At 36.6% G+C, this 16,947-nt stretch overlaps 1 protein-coding gene across 10 annotated transcripts in view; it reads right to left on the bottom strand.

Moving 5' to 3' along the window:
- Positions 1 to 7,021: 7,021 nt before the first annotated feature.
- The window catches only part of KLHL15 (kelch like family member 15), a 28,809-nt gene continuing 18,883 nt past the window's right edge, over positions 7,022 to 16,947 (bottom strand). For all 10 annotated transcript variants that reach the window (XM_071812288.1, XM_071812270.1, XM_071812292.1 and 7 more), the window contains one exon: positions 7,022 to 13,874. In XM_071812288.1, the coding sequence (XP_071668389.1) occupies positions 12,765 to 13,874 (1,110 nt within the window). In that variant the 3' untranslated portion in view covers positions 7,022 to 12,764. The remainder of the gene's footprint in view (positions 13,875 to 16,947) is intronic.

Below are 16,947 nucleotides of genomic sequence, written 5' to 3'. Positions count from 1 at the left end.
AACCATCGCATAACACAATTGCGTGATGCATCTCAGCGAGTTGTTTGTAAAATCAGCAGACAGCCCTTCTTGTTCATTGGCACATGGGATTGTCAGGAGCCATTTGAGGTGAAATAAGAAGATCTCAGGTTTGTGCATTTTCTTTTTAAAGCTTTATTGTAATTTTTCTGCTGTATTTCACAGGCAGCAGCTGATGTTTGCAAGGTAATGGGGTATCAGAAATGCAATGAACAAATGGTACAAGATGAGCTTTAGTACTCAAACCACAAGATAACAGACAATAACAATATTTTATTATGGATTTGGTTATGAAAATTCCATCTTTAGCTATGAAGAATTGTATCCCAAACATACTTAAGTGACTGATGAATGAAGAATGCTAATGGGCCTCTTTCTCCATTGCATTATGATTTGCACAGTCACTTATCCACTTCCTAACTTGAAAAAAAAAAAGAAAAAAAAAAGGGGCAGGGGGAGTTGAACAAAGTTCCATATTTAATAATACTGTTTTATTTGGAGTGAAACTTACCTTGTTCTTTTGCTTTTCATACTTAATGTGGGTCATTTTTCAATTTGTGTCAGAGGTGCTAGTTTGGCAGCTATGAGGTCCGAAGTCGCTTTCAGGCAATAAACAGAATGTTAAGGACAGATGCCATTGCACAGCTCTTTGTGCTTTCCCACTGACCTGCCTTTAACTGCAGAAGGGGCATTACTACATTCACATCTGGGGTAAACCAGTACTTGAATTGCAGTGTGTGCTCTCTCATCAGCTGTGTCACATTATGACAGCATCCAAAATCTAGTCAGTGCTTACCAAATAAAGATCCAATATTCTAAGATAGGAGACATGTAGAAAAAACCCCAAACATAATGCAAAAAAACTTCAGTGTAATCCAACTACATAGAGTTTCACTTCTGGTGTTACTGCAGTTAAACACCCAACTGTTCCTTCCATAATTAAAATTCTTGACTTCTCACTGTAACCATCAGTAGCTCTAGTTCCACATTTTTCAATCACTCTCTTCCAAGTAATGACAAATATTCTTCTGTTCACAAGTTGTTGATCCTTCCAATAGAGATGTCAGCTAATGTGTGGCGTGGCCATCATCTTCTAAAGCTCAGACATATGCTATTAATAGCAGTGAGAAAACAAACACCCCTTTGATGCTCTTAAGTGCCCATCACAACAAAGTCCAACTCCTTTCAAAATTCAAATGCATCTTGGATTTCAGTCAAACTGAATACATTTTGGAAATTAATTGAAGTTAAAAGGTTAAAGGTATTGTATCTGTTGCCAGTCTGTTTAGGTATTTAGCACATCAAATCTTTTTACCTTAAAAATTATTTTCACAGCAATCCTTAGTCTCCTAGCAAGATGATGTATCTTTACCTCCTTTGCCTATAAATGTGTTGACATTGGTATCTTCATACATATATATATATATATGTAAAAAAAATAGATATATAGATATAATATAGTGTCTTATTTACTGGAATCACAGTTTCTCGGTCTACCAAATAATTTCCAATTAAAGGCACACATTCCTTCTTTTACTGTGCTGCCTTTTTAATAATTAACAGTGACATGCTGAGCTCACTTTGTTACTTATAACTGACTTTTAAGATTACCATTTTTGAAGGGGTTTAATTTCTATTTCACTTTCTACCAGGGCATGTGATGCAGCTCTCCCGTGAATGAGAAGAACGTATTATATGCTTACTATATATACACGTACCACTACATGATTATTACAGCCTATTACTGAAAGTGTTTTAGTGTCTTCCTTCTTGTTGTTAAAAAATAGCATGTCAATGTTTCTAGTAGTACCCACACACACTTGTAAGAGTGAGAGGAATTACAGTGAGGTCCATGGGATGTAACCACTCACACAGAGACCAGCTAGAGAATGCAGCACATACCACTACCAGCTGTGCAACATCCTGCCTTACGCAAGTCATTGAAAAATAGGCAAAGATTTGTGTAGTTGAGTAGTGAAGCCTATACTTAGGTCCTTACTCAACTCTTGGCTTAAGCTCTGACTTGCTTCACCATTAAGTCCCTGGGCCAGGGCTTGAAGCCTTACAGGGTTCTAGGGACCAAAAGTGCAGCAGACCCTTCTGCTCTGTTGTGCAGCTTGAACAAGAAGTGAGACAGAGCCAAGCAGCACATGAAGAATCATCCAGATTTTTTCTTCACTGACACTCCCACTGTCATTCGATGTAATAGAACAGCATAAGGGGAAACCTTTATTACTCTGTTTCTAGAAGGCAGAAATTTGGCTTCATGGCTTTATTTGTTCAGGCTAGGGTAACACCCTTTTTGAGAGGAAAAGCTCGTATTTGGCTTTTAAATAGTTTTTTCTTTTCTAGATCTTCATTTCCATACAATTAATCAATCACCTCTTCCTTTTACTCTTACTGTCCCACTACAGTGTCCATACAGCCAATATGTTGCTCTTCCCAAGCTCAACAGAAGCTAGAAAAAATGAAGAGGGCATTTTTTTATCCAGAGAGAATGAGAGGCACAGTGAAGAGGCAAATGAGAGGCAAAACTAGAAGCAAGATGCCTTTTTCAGGACATAATCCTGTGTTGCTGTGGAAAGTACTCATTAGTCAGGAGACACTACTGCAGTTCCTTGCTCTTTGGTACCACAGCATTTGTTCAGGCTGGTTTTGCACATTTCCATTCCTTTGCTTCACATTCATCAAAAACCATCACGTCTGGTACCTTCAACTGCTGCTTCCATTCCGAGAGTACTTTTCAAAAGAGTAACACCCAACCTTATACACATTTAATCCTGAAATGCATTTAGGAAACCCTAAGACATGTTTCAGGGTTCTTTCACAATCACTAATTAAAATTGACATCTAGATAGCTTCCCCCAGTGATCACTGGCACATTTATATCTTTACCATATGTTATCACCTGCTACTTCTTATAAGGTGAAGTCATTATGTTTTTGCCCTGTGGAGGTGGGCTACAGCTGGCACAGTTCCAGTTTCTATTGTAGGATGAAAGGAGCACAGGGTAGTGGTGCACTGAATGACACTGTCTGTACTTTTAACTGTTTATCTCTAATAGATCATTTGAAATTACCTCTTCAGTCTCACAAATCAGTACAATATGGTGCTGGTGCATGTGAAAACCAATGCTTTTGCTTGCTTTAACAGTTTTATGGATGAGAAAAACGTCGCATTCCTAAAGTGTGGTTGAATGGATTCTTACTCCTGTATGTGTGTAACACTGCATGGTATTATACAGGTAGAGAAATGGGATGTAACATCTCTGAACATCGAGGGATGGCAATTTCACTAACTGAAAAGCCTGAGAATCAGTCTATTGTTACAGAAGAATGGGAATATGAAGTAGCTAAATTGTATGCCTGGTCCCAGACATTGGCTTTGAAGGATACCAGACAATTTCCATCTCCAGCAGATGCATAAAACTTCAAAAGTTAAGGTACTGGAAAAATGCGAACCTTCCAGTCACTTTATTGTGTTCTGTCCTGCTTTGAATAAGTCTACAAATCCGAAAGCATGGCTTCCTACGCTGGTTTAACAAGTTTAGCAAAACATACATTCTTGTAATTATTTTTTACCATGGGGAAAAAAAAAATCTCTGCACTGCAAAGCTAGGACAAAACTAATATTGAGCAACTGTGATAATTTTGTAAGGTTCATAACTTCTGCGAAGTACAGCTTGTTGATTGCTTGGATGTTAACAATTTTGTACTGTGATTTCTTTGGCTGAAGTGTTTAGTTTATTTAACTTACACAGAGGTCAGCCTCACTCCCCTTGTTTTCAACAAATAGTACTGAGCCAAAACACAGCTCCTTCAGAAATCAGCAAAAATATTTCCAATAAGGTTGTTAGTTGGATCAGCTCACAACTTCAAGACCATGAAGAGTTATTAAAAGACACAGTTCAGTTAATTACCATTGCCTATTTTTTTTCTGACCATTTCAGTGTTTTGGGTAATCTGTCAGGAGAAACAGTGAAGGAAGAACTATTACCTGACAGTAACTCTTCCTGATTGCAATAAATGAACTGAGAAGGAGGAGAAGAAATACTTATATAAAAGGTTTGGCACTCTGAAATATCTTCTTCCAAAACTTTGAGATGTTTTGGCTTTCATTATAAGTTAAAATAGGTTATTGGTATCAAGTTGCCACCTGTGCTAGATTAAAAAAATCCTTCAGAACTACCTGTAAGAACCAGAGTAAGAAGTGAGAGCATGTGTGACACGAGACAAATCCCATGAAACCGACCAACGATACCCAAGCGACTTGGAAATAAATTAGCCAACAGGGATTTCCAAAAGTTGCAAGATGACAGCAGAGCAATTTCTTCCTTTCCAGGTGTGAAAACGAAGGCCATCACTACACCAGCAGAGGGGAAAGTGCTCAGGCCGTGCCTTGCACTGACACCAGTGTCACCACCACAATCACAATCCCACACGCTTTGTAGAGCTTTAGCAATCTGGGAAGGTAAACACAAGAGGAATACTCTGACCCCCTCAGAACTTCTCCCCAAGACTATGGAAGTTAAACATGGGGGTAAAACTTGGTTTCAGTTAGCACTATACAATTCTTCCAACAAAGCAGGGATGGTAAAGTGAGGAAGTCTTGTCAGTAATGTTCAAATACATATAAAAAGACCCAAAACATGCACAATTCACTACAGGAGATCAAGATTCTCATATAGAAGAAGAAATAAATGGTTGGTATAACTCAAACTCATGAGATGAACTACATGACAAAAAAACCCAAGCAAACTAATGCTTAGAACATGCCCAAGGAAATACTGAAATAGGTGTGGGAAAGGAGGCTGCCAGTTTTGGCCAAAGATGTATCTGTCTGATAAAAATAAATAGTGCAATAAAATTGTTAACCATTAAAGCCATCTATCTCACTAGAAAACAAATGGTTTTCGGCACTACTTATTGAGCAACATTTATCCATAATACAGAAGCGCTACCAAGGGCAGAATCACCAGGAGACACATTGAGAGACATCAGACACATGCCAAAAAGAACATTTTTCTAGTTTGTCAGGGACTATACAGCATCAGTCTAGAAAGCCTGTGACTTACCATGTGATGCTTAATGCTGGCATTTGTTCCAATGGAGAGGTGACTGAAGAGTCACTGGGTACTTAAACACAGATCATGATGAGGTTTATTTTTATCAGTAAACACCATGTAAAGCACCTGGCAGAGCAACTAAAGCATCAAATGTTAAAGTGGAAAGTGTTAATGAAAACAAGAAATGAAAGCTGTCTTTACACATATTCCCTACCCTCTCCCTTGAAAGAACAAAAATTTTTCCAATTAAAAGGTGACATTGAAACATCAGTAAGATTTGACAGGCTGAAGGCTGGGTGGGGGAAGTCACATGTCCATGAGCATGTTATGAACTCAAAAGGTAAAGAACTAATACAGAACCTGTCCAACTCCCAAAGCAACAGTTTTCCTGTCCATATTATGAAGCAAATGAAATTAGAAAAACACCAAGAAACAAACACACAACAACCACCACCAAACAAAACCACAAAAGAAGCAAAACAAAAAAAACCCAACAACAAACAACACAAAACCACAGAACCAAAACCTCAGTCTGTAACGAAGAGGGAACACCTGTTGAAATTAAGAATTTCAAGTCAACAATGACGGATAACGTAATACCAAAGAATCTGGAAGGAATTAACTGAAAAAAATCCTTTGCCAAACTAACATTAATTTCATATCATACAGGTGAACACAGGTAAAAAAAAGTGAAGAATATAAGCAACTATCAATCAGTTAAAATGCGAGAGCCATCCTTAGTGAAATAATGAAATAATTATTTAAGATTCCTAATCAACTACAGAGGTGCTAATAAGTAAGTCAGGCTGGCCAGCATAGCATCAAGGAGGAAAAGTATTTGCCAAAAACACAACCTGGCTCACAGAGAAGAGAAATTAAAAAGGTGAACAAAAATAATTGTAAATAACACATTTACAGTGTGGAAAGATTGCTGTCATCTTCTCTTCCACTGTATCAGTCTAGCACATTTGGTCTCCTTTTGAACCAAAAAATGGGGACACATCACAATAAAAAAGGCACCTCCTGCTGTGACACATTCCACTGGGACCAACACAAATTCATCTGCACTATTCTCTCTCATACTAAACAGTACTACTTAGTGTAGAATGAAGTCAAGTTACCAAACAGGGAAGGGGGGAAAAAAATGTTACTTTGTGCAAATTAAGTTTTAAGTAATTCTAAGCAATAAAATAAAAATGCTATTCTAGAACTCAAAAAAACCATGAGACTACAGTTATTTTCAAATATTCTTGATAGCAGATTTTTCAACCAGGGGCTTTGATCTGACAGCAAGAGAGCTGTTGAAAAACAGTGGCAAAGGAAAAATGTGGCAAGGGACTGACAAGGAAAGCTTTCAACAGACTGGTCAAGAAAGTAAGATCATAACCTTACCCACTCCCTCCCCTCTTGGTATTGAATGTTGTTCTAATCTGACACATTAATCCTGAAATGAAGTTTCCCCTTCCTGCTATACAGTAGCGTGACTTGGACTCCTGACAAACATGTGATGAATGCACATGGTCTCAGAGCCCCCAGTTCCATGTGTATGACAGCAGGGAACAGTTGCCTTTCCTCCGGGCATCTACCATCACAGGTTTGCTCAGTTTTCAGTCTTAGAGGTTAAATTTATGCCTTGAGTTACTGCTGTAGCAATGACATTGACTCAGAACATGATTTCAAGTTGAAATGCAGAGCAGACACGTGAATGTACTGCAGCAATTAAAACTGGCAAGATTATAAAATACAGCTAGAGATACAAGCTTGATGCTATATAAGGACAACTCGTCAGGATAAATTTAGCTATCATTAATGTAACATATGAATTATAGCAACACTTAATATTTTTTAAGATTTACTTAACTGAGTAAACCCTGAAGTCCCATAGAAAGTAATCCAGGTCAACTACAATTCAAGTATTACAAAGTTTACACAAGAGTGTTTAAAGATTAAAAATATTTTTATTTACACTTCTCTTTATACACATTTTATATATTTTTTTAAGTTTAAAATCCGAACAGAGCGCATATGCAAGTCCGAGCACACTGTTTCCATAGCTAGGGAAAATTACCTTCTGCCAAAAAAGGACAAGAAAAAAAGACTATGAAACAGTTAAAACCAAGCCATTCTTAAATTATTCAGAGAAGTTTATAGCAGCCCTGGGGTAGTCATTAGACAGTTAATCCAAATGTACATATGAGGTCATATATATAGATAATTTTAATTTCATATAGGAAAAGATTTTCCAATTGCTAGTACTAAAACAGCACAGTTTGAAAATAACTTTCCCCATTAACTTATCAAATACTTACCAAATACATTCTTTTCAATACAAACAATCTGATATTGTACACTGGAATCAAGTGGGATACTACAGTGGAATTGCATTCTCCATCATATAATAATTTATTTTAAAAATATCTACAAAAATAACAATATATAGGGAAAAATATTTTAAATAAAAGCATAGCTCACTCTTCACTTCGCCTGTTCCCAGAACTGAAATAAATGTTAGGTGGGTCCCACTGAGGTAATGAAAGCTCCATAAGTACAGCTAACATTACAGTCTTACATAATTTGCCAGACTTACACCAAGGTTTTCTACCAGACCCATAAATAAAAACTAACGTCTGTAAATAAAAGTGGTTTTCCCCTAGCTACCATCTTAATATTAATCAAAAGATATTTTAACTTGATCTTTGAAAGTTATTTTCAAAAGACTACATAAACATCGACATTTGGCAACTGAAATAAAACCCCCACATATTAGTAGAGGGAAATCGGGGAAAGCAGTGCTCACGAGAAGCCAGTTTTTCTGCCCCCTGCCATATACAACCATGCTTTATGAAGTTTATCCACACAATTGGAAATGATAAAGTTATTCACCAGCTTTCAAAAATAGAATACAGATGCAAAAGTAGTCATTAATACTTGTTTTAAGCAGCTTCAGATTGTTTTACGATCATTAAAATCTCAAAATGTTTGCTATAGGACACCAGCAAGCTTTGTTTTAAATAGATTACACATCCTTTCCAGTTATTTTCTTTCCCACTCTCCTTCAGTGAGTGCTGCCACATGTGATGGACCACACTTATTCAAGTAACTTCACCAGGTACATTTTTATTAACAGAAGGAAAGCAGGATGGATGTTTTATTTGATGCCCCCAACCCTATAAACACTTAAGCACAGGTTTAATAACATCTGTGCTTTTCTGTTTTAAGTACCTTACTGTTTTCTTTATACTGGACTATTTATATACGTGAAGTACACACTTAAGTGTTAAAAGAATCAGAGGCCCAATTCACTTTTTTTTTTGGTAAGGGAAAATATATTAAAAAGGCATAGTACCTCTGCAAATGTAACTATTTCTAAAAGACTTTGTCATAGAAATGCTGACACAAATTCAAAATTTATTTAAAGAGCTTTAAGGTTCTCCCCATAATGCTTACCCTCCTTTTGCAAAAGAATTGACATAATGAGTTAAGCAACATTTTCATTTTTAAGCCAATTTGAATTTGTACACGCTGAGTTTTATCCTTTGGTTCCTGAGTGTCAAGTTTCACCCCTGATGCAAGCAGTTATCACATGATCAGCATGAAAAAATGCAGCACTCCAGTTTGCAAGGCAGGAGGACCTCAAGAAAAAACATCATTGCAACTCTCAGAAATCAGAGAAATATGAAAGTCACAAATCCTTAGAGCTAGTTCTAACAGGATCGCTATCACACTTCGGCAAGTGGGGCATCCACACTTTGCACAAAAGCAGGTTGCCAGGTAGCTCATGTGTTGCCACCAGTCACTGTTGCTAACAAGTGTTTTTGGAACAGCAGAGCCTTTGTAAAACCAAGTACTGCCTCCCTCCAGCTGAATCAATGGGGAACAAAACTTTCAAAAGCGTTTTTTTCTGCCACCTGATACTTCCCACTAAGAAACTAGTAGCAATGCTTCGTGGGGGAAAATGAGCTTTTAGAAATTTTTTTTCTTATGCAGTCTTAAAAAAAAAATAAATAAATCTGTCTCCTAAAAACAGATATAGCAGCACGCGGAAAGGGAACTGGCAGTGTCCAACCCCTTCACAGCACTTTGCCTTTTGTCCATCCTGGCTCATTTGAAAACAAAATTTTCTCCTGAAGCTAGCTGCTAAATTAAGACATGAAACTGACACACACACACACACACATATATATATATATATATATAAAAATGTGAAAAAAACCCTAGACTGTAAGTCACTATTCCCACCTTTTTAAGAAAAGGCAAGTAGATGCTGTTTAAAAGCAGGTCATGTTTAAATTTTAAATATGTGGGTGAGATCAGGTTTGTTGATATTCCATTATGGGTGGAGTGAGAAGGACATCCCACCCTCCCCCCCCCCCCCCCGCCCCCAACTTACTAATTACAGGTAATAACTTACCTTTTCTTAACAAATGAGAGGAATTCAAATGTTTTAAAACCTCTTATTAATCTGATCATAATGCTAAAAATTTGATAGTCATAGACAATTCTTATTAGCCAGTTTAATTTTGTATTTATTTAAACAATAAATTATCTGGAGATAATTGAAAGATTCTATGTTTACTTACAGTACTTAAAAAAAAAGTAAAAAAGGAAAATATCCCTTCAATTAAAAAAGTAACAAAAATAGTTCAAGAAGTTCAAAAAACTCAAAGGTTCCACTATAATGGAAAAAGAACGTAAGCTAATTTTGTATTTCATGTTTGAAGCAATAAAAGCATAGCAGAAATGTAAATTAACAAAGTATTCTTGCATAGCCCCACATGTTCTAAACTCAAGCAAATTCCAATCATTCCTAATACTCCAAGGGTTACAGCCAGCTTCCCAATGGAGACACAACTTCAGGGAAGCGGAAACCAACAGTTCAAATTAGAATTGGACAGAATAATTATTGTTACAAACCTGAACAAGATCTTTCAGAACTGGTTGCCTGAACATAAATATGAACTTGAAAGCAGAGCACCTAAAAATTATCTGGTTCTTTACATTTCGAGTCAGTACTCACCAATGACTTCAGTGACAGCTACGTAGCACACAGAGCTTCAGAAGGCTCAAATGCAGACTCAAAAACATAACCTGAGCACACCCATCCTTACCATTATTTTTAATGAAATCTTGGGAATGTCTCTTTACTACACATGAATCAGTGAAGACCAGATGCCCAGAACCACGGCCATTCCCCAGGCTGGCCCTAGATAGAACAGAAGTACCCCACGCTATACCTAAGATGCCCATGAAAGCCTTCTCAAGCAGGATTAGTTCTTGCTGTCCCATAAACTTACTGAGAAATGAGCTGCTGAAAAAAAGAATAAAACTTTTTTTTTTTAAATCCTTGGTTTTTTTCTTGTGCCCTGATATTCCATGAACTAGATACAGTAGAATCTTTTTACTTGCACACAGTCAGCATCTACTAGAGTCAGTTTATCTCTGCACTCATGCAGGGTAATGCACACGTAAGTCTCACAGTGAAACTGAGGTTTTAATGTAAGCCAAGCTGGTTTTACGTTACGCTATTAAGGAAGTAAATTAGATTTCTAATTCAGTAAACTGAATTTTGGTTAAAAAAAGAATGACATTTTACTGCAAACTAGTGTGCATCACAAAGCTGAATCAATATTTGGTCCAGTCACTAGTGGTGTAAGTAACTTACCACTACAGCTATGATACCATACATTCTCTCTTTCTGTTAAAACATACGGAAAGAAAATAGTCTATCAATAAATCATTTTAAATTAAAAAAAATCTGCTGACTTTCTACAAATCCTCACATTTCAATCCAGAACATAATTACTAGAAAAATATCAAAATACAAGTTTGAGGAGTTTTACATGTCGTTTTAGCTTCCATCAATTATTTCAAACTTATTTTAGGCAAGTACGTGTTATTTTTAACATACGAAATTTAAGGTGATTTTGGTCCCTTTGTAAGTGCATTCTTTTGAACTCCCTGAGTACTGTACATTCCTTTTCTACAGTGATTTCTGACTGGAAGATGCTGAATAAAGTAGTTTTGCATCGCTGCATATAAAGTCAAGTCTTGCTTAAAGTGAAACCCATCAACATTAAGATTTTACAAAATATTCAGGTGCACGTTTCAGCATTTTGCCCCTACACGTCTGAACTAAGTGTGAGCCTGCAACTTCTCCAAATCTCCCCTTTAGACTCTAGAAGTGACTGATTTCACACAGTTAAATATAATCAGAATATAATTACTGTTATTATTTATGTTTTGGCTGATAATTCTTACCAATCTACTGTCAGTAATATCTGCAAGTGAACACAATGGAGTTATTCAAAGCCCTCGTGAACCACATATCTCAATTCAGGCACTCTGAAGTCAGTAGCTGTAGTTGTGTAGGGGTTTTTTTGTAAAAGAAACATAAATGGGGTACTAACCATCCAACCACATAACTCCACGTTTTCAAAACACAGTAGTTCACAGCAGTCAATAATTCAAATAATAATCAAGATTATACCACTTCAATGAGTACAAACAAAATACTCATATTGAAGAAGCAATACAAGCAAAGTACTGAGAATAAACTGTAGTTTATCCAGTTCTGAAAATATCTGTGGGTCGAAGCAGTACTGAGCATTTGCTTATTTTCCATTTTCATAAAAAAGACGACTGGGTAGCACATTCAAACATAAAGGAAACTCAGATGTGTTTACTTCTTAAAAATAATTTATAAAATAACAAATTATCAACAGTTGATTTTGTAGCATTGATATAAAAAAGTTACTGAATCAATCAGTATATACTAAAGATACTTCGATACCAAATGAGGCCTCCAGTTACTTAATAACTTCAAATAATTTAGCTCATTAAAGGACAGTACTATACCTTAAATTCAACAGATATAGCTGAACCTGTGCACTAAGTAAAATATAATATCGTAACTGCACGTAAAAAGATGTATTTATAGATGGTTTCCATAGTGTATGCATGTGTGTATACATTTTTTACTCACCAGCAAACGCAATGCAGACAATAGAAGGCAGCATAGAAATAGTGTTTTGAATGTAAAAATGTTTCATTTTCAATGTAGTAGAAAACATGTGATTTGCGTTTTGGCAGACTTACTGGTACTACTGTACAAAACCAGGAAAAAGGTCATGCAAAGGGGTTAAGATTATTCTTCAACATATATAAGGGAAAACAAAAACACCTAGATTTGAGAATATCTTGCAATTAATGGGAGAAGTATCAAAAAGACAACATAAAATACCGAAATGGTTTTGTTTTGTTCTTTTAAACCTCCTGGTAACCTAGTACAAATGATGAGCTTTATTTTGATCCTCAATAAGAAAAATGAAAAGAAAGCCTTCCTTACACAAATCTTTTGTTAAACTCCACTGACTTCAGAAGCATAGTGGTATAATGGCCATTAAAAAAAAAAGTAACAACACTCAAAAATATATTTTTCTTTCCCCTACTTACAATCATGTTTGTTAAAAAAGAAAACAAACACAAAGCTTTTACAATATCAGACCAACTATTGGCTTTTCTAACGAACTTGGTAAGTACTCTCCCTGTATATCCTGTTTCTCTTAAGCATTTAGCAGTTGTTCTTATATCACAAGGTAGTCTCTCAAGGAATCCAGCTGGTTTGTATTTTTTGACAAATTATGTATAGCTTTTTGTACTTTATTAAGTTGTTCATTCTGGTTTAGCTGCAACGTCTAACATGCTCCAAAACATACTCAGGGAAGTGCAAGCTGCAGACTTGTAAGCCATCCAGCTTGCATGGCATTCTTGGATATTCATCTTCTTTCCATTTGTTTTCCTCTGGATCAAAGGTGAGAATTGAATCACTGTAATGACCATTGTAACAAAGGCCTCCAAGAACCATTATCTGTTTGTCCAGAACAGCTACACCATGACCACTCCTACCAATTGGCATAGAAGCCAATATAGTCCACTGATCTGTATCTGGGTCATAAACCTCTGTAGAAGGACATCCTTGAGATTCAAAGGAGGCCCGTAGGATCACACAGACACCACCAAAGACATAAAGCTTACCATTATAAGAAATCATTTTGTGAAAACATCTTGCATAATTCATTTTGCATTTGTTCTCCCAACAGTTAGTGACCACTTGAGTTCTCCTTGTGCGCTGCTCTACTGCCCCTTCTTTACTGGGATCAAACACACACACTTGCTTAGAAGTTGAAGAAGACGTAATTCCACCAGTGATATACAACTTGTTACCAAGCACAGTCCCTTCATGTCCGTATTTATTGACTGGATAGGGATCCACAAATTCCCATTTATCTTCAGTAATATCATATCGTTCAGTTGAGTAAAATGTTTCATCCCTGGTTCTCCCAGCCACTGCATAAACATACCTCCCAATAACTCCAACAGCAAACTCAGAACGTGGAACAGACATGTCTGCCATTCGTAACCAAGTGTTCTGTCTTGGGTCATATCTAAACACTTTGGACGAAGCATGAAACTCACCATCTGGCCCCAGTTCTTCCCCACCTAACAGGAACACAAAGTTATTCACAATGGCAAGGCAGTCTGGTCGTAAGGGTACTTGAGGACCCTCTAGTTCCCACCAGATCCTTGGTTTGTGCAAGAGAAGAATTTTACTGTTTACCATACTGTGTCCTATCATTCCTCTAAACACTGCAGTCTGAGGTTTGGCAGAACGAATTTTGTTCGATTTCATTTCCATCAAAGGCTGTTGGTGAACGCTATGAAAGTAATTCATGGCTTGATCAACCTCATGTCGCAGCTGCCGGGAGTATCGATAAAACTCTGATGTTTTTACCTATGAATACATTTAAAAGACATTAAAATTCTGACAAAGAGAAACAGAAAACCTAAATGACTATGTGTCATTACACTATTTTTCTTAGTTTCATTCAGGCAATCTTGACAGCAACTGCATTTGTGTATAGAGGGTTTAATAATGCACTGTTATCCAAAATCCCGAAGGCAATTTAGTGATTAACAGCAGTGACTAACATTTTCAGCAGAATACTCATATGCAGAATTTAAGATGGAATTAGGCACCACTGAAATCTCCAAGTCTAAAAATCATTATTCCTTCTCCCCCAGAAAAGCCTCTGTTCATTTTCTGCTTAAAGTGTCTAAATTAAAAATGCACTACTTTCCTGGTATTGAAAAATATTCTACACACCCATTCTGTGTTTGCCAAGGCCTGGTCTAGCTTAATTTCTGCTAAATTCTCATAACCAAGCCCAAGCACGTATCCCCAAACGCTAGGCTCCGCTCGATGGGCTATTTAATTGGGGTGAGGTGGGAAGGGAAGGTACCCAAACCTTTCCTTCAGAACACATGATTGCACTAACCACTTGTCATGATGGTTACCTTATGGTTTCCCCTCTGTGAGTCTCCACATGTCAATGAACACCATTAACACAACATCTCATCCTATTTGGTTGCACATTTATTTGGTGAAATGTGGAGGCAGGTCTGAAAGTCCACTTCCCAGGTAAGAGTTCCAACCTTTGAATTACCACATAGTAGCAAGTGTTCCTTCTCAGTGCTGTCTCAATTTGAAAAGAGCTATCCCTGTTCAGTTTTATAGGTGTTGGTGGGAGGCAAAGATTGTGAAAATTCACCTTTCAAGGACCCTTTCTATTATCTAAGCCAATTTAAGTTCCTGAGACAACACCAAAACACATCATCATCTTGAACACTTTGATAAATCTGGCTCCAGGCAGCCCTCAGGTCACTGTGTGATTCTTGTCAAGGAGGCTTCACTCCTCTATCCTCTGGTCTAACACAGCATTCTGAATTACACTTCTAAAACAAACACCTGCTTGAGATTGCCAAATCCACAAATCCGCTATCACACTTGATCCTAAATCCCAGTTTCTTTCAGATAAAACTGGATTGCTTTCAAACACTCCAAATGCTTTTAGTTCCCACCAGCTCCAAAAAGAGAGGCAATACTTTGAAAAAAAGTCAAGCCACTTTGAAATTTCTAAGTGACCACAAGGTAACTATCTTTCAATATCTGTTCCCCTACCTCCTCCTGTTCCCTGTCCCAAGGGACAAAAGTCTGGACCACCACTTACCTAAGGGGTGGCAGTGGGAGTTTTCATGTGTATGAAAAGTAACTCAGAACTGAATGTTCTTTATACCTTGTGAATAAAGTAGTTGCTCATTCCATATACACACACTCATCAAATTTTGTTAGCTTTCTGTTAATAATTTCTCTTCCTTGTACAGTAATTAAGACATTCTGCTGTCAGATAAACATTTTTTAAAAAATCTTTTGAACTGTTATAATTGGATATGATTCACACAGATTTTGAGATTGTTTTTACACACCAGATTTCAAAAAAACCCATGAATACTAATCTACCATTGTAAAGTACTGCATAGCTCAAGAGTTACAGTGATTTTATGTTTTTATTTAAACTTTTTCTTTTCCCCACTTTATCTTGACAAATTCAACTTATCTTTGCTTAGAAAAAGATGGTCACATGCAGATTGCATATATTATTCTTGTGGCAATATCTAACTTCTTTCTACTGTTTTTACCAGGGGTGATGATGAAGCAAAGAGGTTTACCTAGGTATAGTGCTTATAAAACACCCACAGTAAAGCCCAACTCTCCTGGGTAGTAACAGATCTAATTTCTTATTGAGAATAAAGAATAAATCATACAAACATCGGAAATCTGCTCATATGGCATTTGCTAGAATAAACCACACCTTGCCTGACTGAAAAAATTGAACATAAATTCCAGAAAATATGCTGGGGAAGGAGTGGCAAAAAGAAAAATGGTAAAAACACAGAAAACGTTAAAGGTTAAAAAAAGAAAAAAAGAGGTAGTTAAAATAACAAAGAATCGTGGATCGATGACTTTATCCTAAAAGTAACTTTGAAATTCCATAACAGCACAACTACTTCACACATTCCCAATCTGGAGCCATTACTTTAGGAATTTAACAATTCCTGTTCCACCCATATGCATTTCAAATTTTCTTGGGTAATTAAGGAAGACAACAGGATCAAAATACTTAAAGTGTGAAGCATGCCAGTAAATCCTGGCAGAAACGGAAAATGTTTTTTCTTTCCCCCACAACATTTACGATTCTGTCTTTAGATCTAGAAATTGAAATGCCAGCCAGAAACTGGAATTAAAATAAGCCTCACATAACATATCCTCACTCTACTCCTTCACATAGTCTAAATCTCACCCCATGAGAGCATGCAAAAGGAAACAATAAGCATCTCTAATTCCAGAGACAGAATCAATCTATTAGTAGTTTACTACTACTTATCTTGACCAAGACACTAACAACAAAACAAAGCCCCAATCCTTAACCACATATCTTCTTCCTTAAACCATAAAGACAACAAGAAGCAAACACAACTACTAGTTATAAACAACTCTTTCAGACTAAAGTTTGTGGGGAAGCTATCTGCAAGCACTATCTTGAAGAGATGAGCATGAAAATATATAATCATTAAGAATTTTTAAAACATTCAGAAAAAAAAGCAGCTCTAGAACGAATGTGCACCTAATTACCAACATACTCAACCCGACAGAACCCACACAGGTTTCTACAAAACACACAAAACAGATGGAAATGTACACTAACCATAATGAAACTTGAAGTAAAACCAAAGGTGCGTTCTGAATTGATAAAAAAATACAAATGCTTCATAGCATTTTCAAACATTATAGAAAGACTATTCTGTTACCCTGATGAAGGGTCTCAAAGTTTAAGTTGTACTTCCTTACCAACCCCAGTCTTATTGTAAAAAAGGAATATAACTCAAGTGCTAAATCTTTGCTCATGTGATTTCTACATGCTTTCTCTTCAGTTTTCTGGACATAACCTTCTTAGAGAGGTTCTGCT

The sequence above is a fragment of the Patagioenas fasciata genome, chromosome 1 (genome assembly GCF_037038585.1).
Source record: "Patagioenas fasciata isolate bPatFas1 chromosome 1, bPatFas1.hap1, whole genome shotgun sequence".
NCBI classification, from domain to species: domain Eukaryota; kingdom Metazoa; phylum Chordata; class Aves; order Columbiformes; family Columbidae; genus Patagioenas; species Patagioenas fasciata.
This window is presented reverse-complemented; position numbering and strand designations above follow the sequence as displayed.